Source organism: Loa loa (genome assembly GCF_000183805.2).
Source record: "Loa loa unplaced genomic scaffold supercont3.28, whole genome shotgun sequence".
Taxonomy (NCBI): domain Eukaryota; kingdom Metazoa; phylum Nematoda; class Chromadorea; order Rhabditida; family Onchocercidae; genus Loa; species Loa loa.
In genome coordinates this window covers 50,469-61,985 of record NW_018108208.1, presented here as the reverse complement: position 1 = coordinate 61,985, position 11,517 = coordinate 50,469, and the positions used below count along the sequence as shown (strand labels likewise).

The 11,517-nt window shown below is 34.9% G+C and overlaps 2 protein-coding genes across 2 annotated transcripts; one reads left to right on the top strand and one right to left on the bottom strand.

Annotated features, from left to right (window-relative positions):
* Positions 1-364: 364 nt before the first annotated feature.
* Positions 365-9,709, bottom strand: LOAG_07950 (hypothetical protein). Its single transcript, XM_020447578.1, has 14 exons — positions 9,428-9,709; positions 8,635-8,723; positions 8,079-8,268; positions 5,476-5,622; positions 4,305-4,453; positions 3,796-3,890; positions 3,490-3,675; positions 2,829-2,926; positions 2,552-2,740; positions 2,003-2,123; positions 1,434-1,519; positions 1,148-1,344; positions 952-1,013; positions 365-507 (listed from the first exon to the last, which is right to left on the bottom strand). The coding sequence occupies exons 4-14, from the start codon at positions 5,587-5,589 to the stop codon at positions 410-412; spliced, it is 1,395 nt and encodes a 464-aa protein (XP_020302206.1). The 5' UTR covers positions 5,590-5,622; positions 8,079-8,268; positions 8,635-8,723; positions 9,428-9,709; the 3' UTR covers positions 365-409.
* LOAG_07949 (hypothetical protein) lies at positions 7,932-9,459 on the top strand (the record flags this gene model as incomplete). The annotated part of the gene is made up of 5 exons (XM_003143481.1): positions 7,932-7,966; positions 8,112-8,258; positions 8,564-8,648; positions 8,868-8,905; positions 9,390-9,459. 5 exons carry the CDS (start codon positions 7,932-7,934, stop codon positions 9,457-9,459), a joined length of 375 nt encoding a protein of 124 aa, XP_003143529.1.
* Positions 9,710-11,517: the final 1,808 nt, after the last annotated feature.

Genomic DNA, 11,517 nt, shown 5'->3' with positions numbered 1-11,517 from the left:
TATGTGTGCCAGGAATGTTGTGTGCTAACATTAAAATTGGTATAAATGGCGCTCAGACAAATGTGTACAATTCCTGAGAGCTGAGGATTCTAGAAGATAAAATTAGTCCCTGTTCTCCCTAACCATTTATATCTAGGATGATAAGGATCGATTTTTTTGCGGTTTGCTTTCCTGTCCTGTTCTTGACAAATTCCGCTATCGTATTGCTGATAAATCATTTATCTGGTGTAATGTAACGTTCGTGGTATCACGTACTTGGGTTTTTACCTCTTAACGGCCTCGTAGCACGCCTTATCTATTAGTGATCGTTAGTTCAGGGGCACAGGGAAAACTTCGCTTGAGATACGATGAGCAAATTCGAAATCAATGACAAAATTTATTTTTTAACAAGAGCATTAAATATAGCAGTTTAAGGCATCACTGTGTCAGAATTTCTCGGGTTGTGTGCTCCTGCGTTATCGATGAACCAAGAAACGAAAAATGTGAACGTTATGCCAGATGCTATGCCTGCAAAAAGCGTATTGCTCAAAACGATAATGCTCGGCACTTCTTGCATTCTAGCGGTTTGTAAATGTAACAGAGGGAAAATAAATGCATGTAACCAAAGTTCTCCAAAGTCCCTTATATTTCTGACTCGCAAAGTAAGATGGATTAACAGAATTGAAATATTTGGTAGCTCCTTATGAGAAAAAAACATGTTAAAATACATTCTCACTAAAATTATACGGCATTCTATTATATCACGTCTCTTATTTATGCTCACCCACCTGACAAGGCCGAGCATCGGTTTTCCAAAAGAGATCTACGATGCGAACATACGTTCTGCTTATAACCTCTAGTTTAACACGAAATCGATTATTTAGAAAAGGATTTAATGGGAAGGATGCTACTCTTTTTCTTTTCTTCATGTAAATCTAGAAATCAATGTATTAAACAAACAAAAACAGAAACCGAAGATCAGGAAGAACGCTGCTATCATGCCCGCGGCTGTCGACTTGGATGGTTCTACTATCCTAAATAAAATAATTCTGGGCTATGTTAAAGTATTTCAATTCTGAAAACAATCAGTACTCTAAACAAGGGATATAACATACAAGAAGCACTACTGTTAGCACATGGTATATATGTAAGACGAACTTATGCTTACCTTGGGACGTACATCATTATTACGGAGCTAAAGTATCCACTAGTGATGGACATGATGACTGCAAAAATAATGTAAATCCATACGTTATAGAACCACACATTCCAAGTTCTGTATTCAGGTCGGAAATAACAGAATATCATTAGTGGAATAAATGCAATGCGTGCTGTTACCGGGACAACTACCCACCTTGGTGATGGCTAAAATTTTGGTCGTGAAATTCTATCTTCGAAAAGAGAATTTCAAACAAATAAATCGAAATTCCAAAGTTATTTTAGAAATGACATACCCACTGCACAAAATTAGCCAAAAATGATCCAGCAGCAGCAAAGAAATTGAACATCAGATATGTTGTGACAGGAGTGAACAGCTTTTCTACAAATTTGCTAATTGAACATCAAAAGCATCAGAATAGAAATGCCTTGAACTTTACTAAACAATTTTTTTTGTTTTTGCGGTTTGAAAATTTTTCAGACGTGATCAGAAGCGAGACTAAAAAGTGGTTGGGTCGTTTGATGGTATATCGAATAATGAAAAATTCATAAGTTTAGCTCAATGATGGAAATGCAACCAACAGATGTGGCGGGATGTTTAATAATTCAAGCAAATCCGCTTTCTACTACCATCCAATATAGATTTTCTTTCCTGTTAGAGTTATTGAGTCAAGAAGCTAATATTTATCAAACCTAAACTGCGCATCAATTGTTCTACTTCCTCACGAAGTTTTCTCGTGAGTTGATTGAGGCCTTTACGATTGTCACGACCGAGTTATTATTATTAATTTAACTAGCACCATTGTTATGATTCTGTTTATCTGCTAAAAGATGGGAGAAGGTTGGAGCGAATTTAAAAAAGCACCTGGTATGAAGAAATCATATTTTCCACTTTTGCTGTAGTATTTAATATCAGCCATTACTACAGGAAACAGCGTCAGTGTGACGAAAAATACACACCACACATTGAAACACTGAATCCAAATCTGAAAGTGTGTTAAATCCACAACATCACATTACAAAAATTTAATTTCGAACATGATTCAAGAGAAGGAATCTGCGGGTTACTGAAGAATTCCAAGAAATAATTTATGCTCGACTGTGCCTATTCATCTTGGGTTAGCAAACATCGCTTACTAATTTCAGTAAAAATTATGACTGATGACTGATGTGCGGTATTTTGGAATCAGCTTGTTACTGAGTGAAGGACAGCTTTGTGGCTGACATCTATGAGTGGCATGTGTTTTAATGATGAAGTTTTTTGTCAAGTGTTTCGAGTAGAAAAAAATCGCTCAGAATCTCCAAAACGAATATAGCACTTTCAGAAGTTGATACCGCCAGGCAAGTATGCACACGTCTTAATTACTTGGCTAAGTTTTTCAAGAATTGAAATTAATGGATGCAAAATGCCAACCTTTCTGAAAACTTGGCAGTATAAATTCAGTTTTGCCTTCAAACCTGTTTTTGGCACGATTCTGTTCATTTCAGTTCCATCCGTGACTGCTCCATCTACAGTGCTAATCCTTTCTAAACGCAAGCTCTCTTCATTTTCGTTCTTATCACTGTGTTTTTTTGCTTTTTTCATATGGTATTTGTAAAACTCCTGAAATCATGCTTTAAAATAACGAAATTTTTCATACTAATTATTTTCAATCTTTAACAAAACTGATGAGGCGAAATTGTAAACATACAAGTTTTTGTAGTATGAATATTGATCCAAGACAAGCAGACACCGTCAATAAAGACATCAAGAAATAGAAGAAAGCCGCCATCCATACATTTTTTGCTACTAAAATACATCGATCGTCATTACAAAGCACAGTTTGTTGCGCTACCACTTCATAATGACAGAAACACCAGTGACAGTTTATTAATACAGCCCAAATGTTTAAATTTCTTGCAAATTATTAAAAATGACTTTACAGTCACTACTCAAGAAATATGCCATCAGCAAGCAAGAATCGAAATTAAATAGATACGCTCTTACTGCGGCGCAACTCGTATTATTTAAAATCTGCTGAAAACGAATAAACAAGGTTTATTCCATGAGGATTTCGGTGTTTGATGACTTTTGTATTTGTAAATGCACATTTCTGCCTCAAAACAATTAACTTTTCAATTTTTGGTTTTCATATGTTTGTTTGGAGGATGCCACTTGTCAACAAGCAAGGTTAATGCCCAGCACCTGATAACGAAAGCAGGTTCTGAAACATGATAGCAACCACTGTATTTCTGCACTAGGATTTGAAATGGCGATGATTTGAGCTGATAATGAGAGGGCTGAATGCAGCGTAAAAAAACCAATAGTATTCATCCAACGATGGAAGAATCCAAGCATAAAATGTAACTTACCAACGAGTGTCACAATATTTACGATGGATACAAATGTACCGCATATGTTGTTGCCCAGTATCAGTGCGTTAGTATATTGAGGTGGAAAGTTGGCAGTTAAACCATAGAGTGAACTTTGATAAACGCCATTAGCTGCATTTAATAGTACCACAGTGGTCATGGTAATGAAAAAAAATGCAGTAATCACTGAAAGAATGAACTGAATAGTAAAGAAGACTAAAAGTCACTCCAATACGCGAAAATAATGGCAAAAAATAAAGTTTATAGGGACCAGATTTAACCTTGGTTAAGGAAATATAAACTTACTATGAGAAGTGTTAATAAGGGTAAATACGAGTGTTACCAGAATGATAATCGCCAAAATAAAAAGCGAAAAGCTAATTCGTCGCTTAAGACCACCTCTGCAAATTGTTGCGGACAAATTTACTAGCCAAAAAGTCAGTGGAACTCAAGTGTTATCAGATGGGTCAAATTAGACACTTTCAATGCATTTTTATTCCAGTTTGCTTCGGTTCATTGAAATCGATCTTAAGCACATTAAATTCAACACTCAAAATCACTAGAGAAAATCAAGATCATCTGGTTACTAATACAGCAGATGCATGAGAAACTACCAATCAAATCATCTCACCCAAGCATCCCTGGTTAGGTTGTGAGTGACCTACCTCGCAGGGTTATCTACCATTTATTTATCATTTCATCGGTTTCTAATAGTTCACTTTTTTGAATAAGCCGGAAATTTATTTCGTTGTAGTCTCTGCACATTTGTAGTTCAAACACAAAGTATGAAACGGATGTTCCGAAATGATACAAACTTGATCTGGACGAATAAGTTGATCAGATTAAGTAGCAAAGTCGGTATCTGCGAAGCGAGTCCAAGATAACCCAAAAAATGGAGAGCATAATCACTCTTGTGCACTATACCATCAGCACGCACCTCCACGAATTTATAGCCCACGTAGTACTGAAATTTGTTTGTAAAGTTAATAATTTCGATGTTATTATCATAAGCGTCATTGTTTCGTCAGTTGTAACTTCCAGCTTGCAAATCTCTCTTGCTTAACGATAGCCAAATAAGCTCAACATAAACTAAATAAACGTTACGAGACATATTGACCTTTAAGAGAATAAGTATTTCACGAAGGATTAAACAAAGCCGACAACTCAAACATGAGTGACATAGTTCACGACGTTGGATTTCTGCAGCGTGTTTTACTTATAATGATTTTTTGAAAAATGCTGGTAACAGGGACAAGGACTTTGCTGATTCTGGACAATGATTCCGCAAGGGTATCGTGATATCCTTCGAATGATATAACATTAAAATTTTTAAGTTTTCGAAGCGGGTCATTACAACAAAAACTTCAAGTGATTTAGAATCTAGGATGACTGTACATATAATACATCGAGTGTTTCTGTGCTTTTGCGTTCCCTCATAATTGCACATGCTTAATTTGGTTTTTCTTCCAATCAATGCTGAAATAACCTGTCACGAGAAACTTTTTGCTGAGATTTTTTAAGTGTGATTTATCCCCTACATTAAAGGAACGGTGTCACATCATGCAAAAAAGTATCAATTGTGATCTCCCTATTTCTCATACATTGTTATTTAAAATAAATCGTTAAATTTTACTTATTGCACTGTATATGATATTTCAAATTTAAAATCGTGAAATTCTGGGTTAAGGGAACGACTGGAATAACTGCAGCTATATGCTTGATATCCAAACACAAGCGGACCTAAGTCATGGACTATATTTGTTCATTTCTAAAGCAAAATAATACTTGAATCAGTTCTATTTTTTGAAAACTTGATGTCTTATTCTCCATGATATTTCTACAACATTGTTAAGCAACGTTGTGCAAAACAACAAGCAGTTTCCAGTAAATTATTGACAATTTTATTTAAATCCTTCATTATTAGTGGGTGAGAAATACTCCAATTAACGACTTATTTTTTAACATTATATTATTATGCAAACTTACAGAGGGAGCAATTGTGATGAACATATTCCATGGCATCAAAACGCCTATTCCGTGAAGTAGCAAAATGAAATAAACAGCACTGTACTTGTCTTCAGGAGATTTGTCCAATACCATATTAGTCGATTTCTTCAAGAGCGTTCACTTACTCTGTAGAATAGCATAATAATTGTGTTAGCTTCACTCTTCAAAAATTTGATGTTTTATTCACTGTCATGTTCCCACAGCAATATTAAGAAACGTTGTGCGAAACAAGGAGCAATTTTCAATGAACCATTGACAATTTCATCTCAGTAAAAATTCAGATGATTTATTAAGCGTAGTAGTTTTAGCTTTCATTATTACCAACCGTCGAATTAATTTCTGAAAGGAATTTTAAGAATGTTTTCAGAAAAAATAGATACTCGAAAACATGACATTGGAAATTGTTCATGGATTGATGAATGAATGAGAAAAGCAAATGATGAGTAATGTAGCGCTTATTAAATGACCAGTCCTGAGCTGGAAATATAAAATTCAACAAATGGATCAGCATGCGACTGATTCATTTAACAAATAAAATGCAACAGTCCGTTCACTGAGCAACATACAAGTTTTTTTGTATGTTGCTCAATGAACGGACTGTTGCATTTCCCTACAACACATATCAGTAACCAACTTGAATATTCCAAAAAAGCGTCTATGAGTAGAATCTCAGTAAGAAATTCCTGTTACACTCCCTCATTCTCATTCTCAAACTATAATGTTGGCATATCTATAGAGATATTTGCTATACTATAATTGACATCAACAAATCGTTCATCCTATTATAAACAGACCGCATGTAAGTTATCATAAAATTTAATGAGAAACCGATTTGTTATTTTCTCGTTACATTATTTAATGGACTGAATGGAAGGGAGATAAGACGTTCGGTTTTTGAATTTTAATTAGCTTGAAAGAAGCAGTGCAAACTGAAAGTGGAAATCAAAGCGGCATAGAAAAGATGATTGTAGGCAAGTTTTTTATTGGCTTTCAAGCGTAAAAGTATATAGGATTAGTTCAGACCTATTATTTCATGTAGAATAATTCAACCCCTTGCCAAACAATAATACAGACTGTTATCTGGAAACAACACAACTATCAATGTAGAAGTTATGTCTTATTCCATTAACAGACGTCTGCAGGCGCCTAAAACGTTCCAGCCTTATTCTCAGATTGATTTCAACACTATTCGCTATCAAAATGTGACCCACTGGACTGACTCACGTTAAGATTACTTTTCAGTATAACAAGCACACAAACAGCCTAATAGACCTTTTATGCTAGCTTCCTAATTTACGACAGATTTGTTTGAATCATCCATCTGACTTGAAACGCGACATGAAAATAAAACTTATATAAGCAAAACTCGAAGCAAATAAAGCAGTTATGATAATGGGATATCTCTTACTTTCCATATATTTCTTTCTTACATTGAGGAGAAGTATCGTCGTTTCACATGAACGGCTTCCCTAAGATAACATATTACAAGACAAACTTAAAACTGGCACAGCAGAACATTATACTTACAGCACGAGTCCTCTGCCATAGTTCAGAATTCACCAAATTCTTTGATTTCTCTGCTAAATTTAGTCAGAAAATCTCTTGAATCTTATCCATCAATTCACTACCAGCGTTTTTTCTTCTTTTTTCCAAATAAAATATAGAAAATAAATTGAAAACTGTCAAAATGACGAAACAGTTTTAATGGTAAGAAACTCCAAATTACTGTTTTTAAAAAGAGAGCGATTGGTAAGGGAATGCTGATGATGACAACAAAAAACTCAATTTTAGTACTAAATGGATGAAAAACTGGGATGATCAGACAAATATGGTTAGAAGGTTGGATTAAAAAGGAGATAATACGAGATCGTTTATACCTACATTGTAAAGCACTAACAGCAGCAGTAATTTTATTTGAGTAAAAAAACAAATAACTTTAAGTACACATGAGTACATTTGAATTCGAACGAAAATGATTAATTCAAAATTATCGATCTACGCCAAATTCTTCCAGCGACAATTGGAGAGGGGAAAATAAGGGTGTTTGTTCGTTTAACTTACATGGGCAGAAGTAGAGGGTGCATTTTGAATGCTTCGCTATTAATCAATCTGCGCACCTGAAGGAAGGGGAAGGAGAAAAGATCAGGCGGGAAACGACAGGAGAAAGCAAAGGCATGCTTATATTCAGTATAAACCGCAGAAATATATGACGCAAATCAATCATACTCTTTTGGTATTGTGGTTGCTGATTTTTACCCTCCTCTGTATGTCTTCTCACACTGTATTACAACTGTTAGCAAAATGAAAATATTCTAATGTTAAAATGTTTTCCTAACGGTCGCTGTTATCGATTTTACTTAAAGAAGGCAAATTTAGACCATTTCTAATTGCAGTTCAAGTCATGATCTTTATCAATTAGTTCTGTGTGTCCTAGAATGACTGCCATTAAAATACCGAACATTGTGCTCAAGTTACTTGATGAACTTTTCCAATGGAAAACAATCATTACAATAATCCAAGAATGGAACAATGCTTTACTTCTCGAAACATTCATTTTTGCGAAATAATAACAAAAGTGTTACTTGAAAATAGGGAACAATGGATGAATGATGAAGTCGATCGCTTCGAACAGTTTCACTGTTGGCTGCACCGTTAGCGCCTACCAATGAAGCTCTTAAATATCCGGATCCAACATGTATAAATGCACATCCAAAAAAGCAAACCAGGAAAACCGGACAATCAAGCAACTCATACGATTTCAAGTAGTTCTGTCTAAAGTGAACCAACATACCTTTGAAAAATGTGCACCCAAATCTTTTGTAAGAAACTGCACTGAAGTTCGAAAACAATTAAAAGATGTTTCCTGATTTATAAAACATTAGGAAGTCGCAGCATTCTGCCAATATATGGAAAATATGCTTTGAAAATTCAGATTTAGGGAATAAATTTGGACGAAATAAAACGATTCATCAGAAGAGCACAAAACCCTAATATGATTTAATTATTCGAAACGAGAATATCTCCTTTTAATTTTCCACTTACCAATAATTGGCCTTTCATTTTGCAGCCAAAAAGAACCAGGAAAAGAAAGTAGACTTATACCTCCCGCTCTAAAAGCTATAATATACTGTTACTTACCTCATCGTTTATCGGTGAGAATCCTATAGCAAACTTCGCTGTAAGGTCTCATCATGAGACGAGACATTGGCTAATGTCATTCTTCTAGCCTGTAAAAAGCGCAAGATTGGAAGTGATGAATGTAACATTAATACTATAAATATATATTTTTAGTTCCTGAGAGGGAGAAAAATGCTTGAAAGAGTGCTGATATTTTTGTTAGAGATTCTGATTAGAAAGATTTACTGTTAAAGGAAGTGGAAAGGTCGAAAAAGACAGTGTTAGGTGTGAGGTGATAATCTAATTTGATTTTCCAACAATTACTAATCAGAAAAAACCGTGAAAGTTATTTTGTTTAATTCTCACTTTGTTAAAATGTTGAGCAAATGGGAAAGCCAATATTATTTCTCTTTCTGCAAAGGAAAAACTTTTTAATTGGGCACGCTTTCGGAAGATTAAAAGGACTGAAGAATATTTAACATGCAATACAACCCGCTACATCCCTGGATACTACGGTACTTGTTGGCCCAATAAATCAATCTGGTAATCAGCATGCTAATTAATCATAATTCCTGAGTTCACTGTTCGGAAACCAAGTCGTAAAAAAACGATTTTATATGCATTTGAAAATTGCTTCGTGAGCGATTCAAAGAAATCAATAGATATGGAGTAACAACCTAAATCTGTATACTATTATATGCTAACATATTAAGTCTTATAGTCGGAACCAACAAAAACCTGAGGGACAGTTTCAAATTATGCAAGTTTACTTGCAGTCGTTGTTTAGTTGTATGCCGGCGTGCTGCCCGCTTACCATATTTCGAGGCGGCACATTCTGCAAGATGACCAGATAATGACGAAGATCACTTCGTGATTTATTCGAAATGATAAATTTATTTCGTAAGTTTCCTTCCGTAAAATCGGGGGACTTTTTTCACACCAATTGCTGCATCTTCATTAAGGCTGTGAATGGTAGAAGAGTGGCCATAGATGTGACTGCACACGTTTTTCTTCACTGAGAAATGTCTTGATTTCAGGAATTATTGCGTTTAGTGTCAAACAACTAGCAGAAAAACAATGGGGCAAACAACACTTGTTCTGTTTTAAATGCAAAATAAAGAGGAGTGAGCTGTCCTGGATAATAGGCACATCACATCGTTCATTGATTTGCTGCAAGGCATTCTGGAAGGCCAGTGACGCTATTGCGACAACCCAAGATATCATTCTTGTACCCTTCTTTTACACTTTGTCTGGTTTTAGCTAAAGCCAGTGACGATGAAAGGAAATCGATTTGAAAGTGAGCGCTTTAGCTCTGGAAAGACCACATGTCATATTGGCGGAAGATTCCCTATCTGTTGTGTTCCTGCGTGCCGTATTTTCTTTTTTTTTTTTCAATCTCTTTTCTGATCGATTTGCTGCTTTCAAAAATGAATCAGTAGCTTTATAATGTAACTACTTTTCTCGCCATTTTCAATTACATCAGGGATATCTCTGTGTTCCGTGTCTCTGATCACGTGTGTATGACTGTTGCCAAGGCCATATGAAAATAGATGTTATATTAGTTTAACAGTTTTGAAAAGTGTAAGACTGACTAATGATTCAAGTGATTTAAGACTAATGATAATGATAATGATAATGATGATTAAAAACTAATGATTTAAAAGCTCGTACATTCTTTCTTTTTGTTTCTTTCTAGTTCCTTCTTTTTTCCCTCTTCATTTTAATTCATATTGTAAAGTAAGTTGATGTAATGAAGTCTGAGCGAAGCTGACAATGCATGTTCTACCACCTTGTTAAAATCTTACCAACATGAACAAAGATAACGATACATATATCTCAAGTTGTAGGTTATTATTAAAGTAGCATGAAATCTTTAATGATCATTGTCTTGATAATAAGAAAACATCGAAATTTCGATTTAAAAGAATTTTGCGATGATGATGTGGTCTACAAACAATAACAAAAACAATCAGGTCATTTTCCTTTGAATTTACTGATCCAGTAGCTCCTTTTTGTAGAAGGAATCGTTCTCCTATGAAATCCTTCCGAAGATTAAATAAACTTTTTCAATAAATAAATGGAGGTTAAACTGGGACGATTCATTAGTACTTCGTAATACACTGAAAGTTCCACTGACGATTTCTTGATTAAATGTGGTGGTTTCCTGATGTTGTCCTTCGTATTCATTTGTTATATTAATTTTTGTCTGCAAAAAATCTTCCACCTCCATCGTTGTTTTTGTAACTGACTTTTCTGAAATTGTTTGTATGGTGCTGGCTGATAGGCAGAAATTCCTGCTATTTGTGCTACAGTAACGGGCAGATTAAAAAAATTGATGAAAGAATCAAAGAGCAGCTGAAGAAGAACATCATAAAAGTCTACCAAATAAAAAGAGAGCAGAGGACTCACAATCAGCCTCTGCTAACCTCAAACAAAGTATCTAGGAGAATGATAGTGAGGAGGTCATTCTCGTGAACCACGGGCTATTGTACTGTCCACAATTATATCGTCGTAATGATAAGCCAGATGAGGACTAATTAAGATGTGCGGTGCTATCGCATTTATGGTAACCGCCTGAGAACATAATTTCTAGGAGTTTACTCTGCTCGTATCAGTGAAGCCTCATCGTTTTTTACGATAATTTCTATTGATTATTCCTCTTAGCTATCAATATGGACACTCATTTGAAAATAATCCAGATGTCTCGGGAAATAAACCAAAGTTGTTTACAAATACATGAAACGAACAAGCTTAATGTCTTAAACTCTATTATTTCTTCATTGGTTAATAATAGCGAGTAGTGATAGTACAGTTGATTAATCGTTAACCTAAAATGGTCGAAATTTCAAACAAGATTACAATTCATGTCGCCAAAAAATATTCATATTAACAGAAAGGGGAAGT

Excerpts from the sequence above, each read along its gene's own strand:
- LOAG_07950 (XM_020447578.1), bottom strand. The coding sequence starts at position 5,589 with ATGGTATTGGACAAATCTCCTGAAGACAAGTACAGTGCTGTTTATTTC. Across the intron at positions 1,520-2,002 it reads ATATGATTTCTTCATACCAG|AAAAGCTGTTCACTCCTGTC; the intron begins GTGCTTTTTTAA and ends GCAAATTTGTAG. Across the intron at positions 1,345-1,433 it reads TGGCTAATTTTGTGCAGTGG|CCATCACCAAGGTGGGTAGT; the intron begins GTATGTCATTTC and ends CCAAAATTTTAG.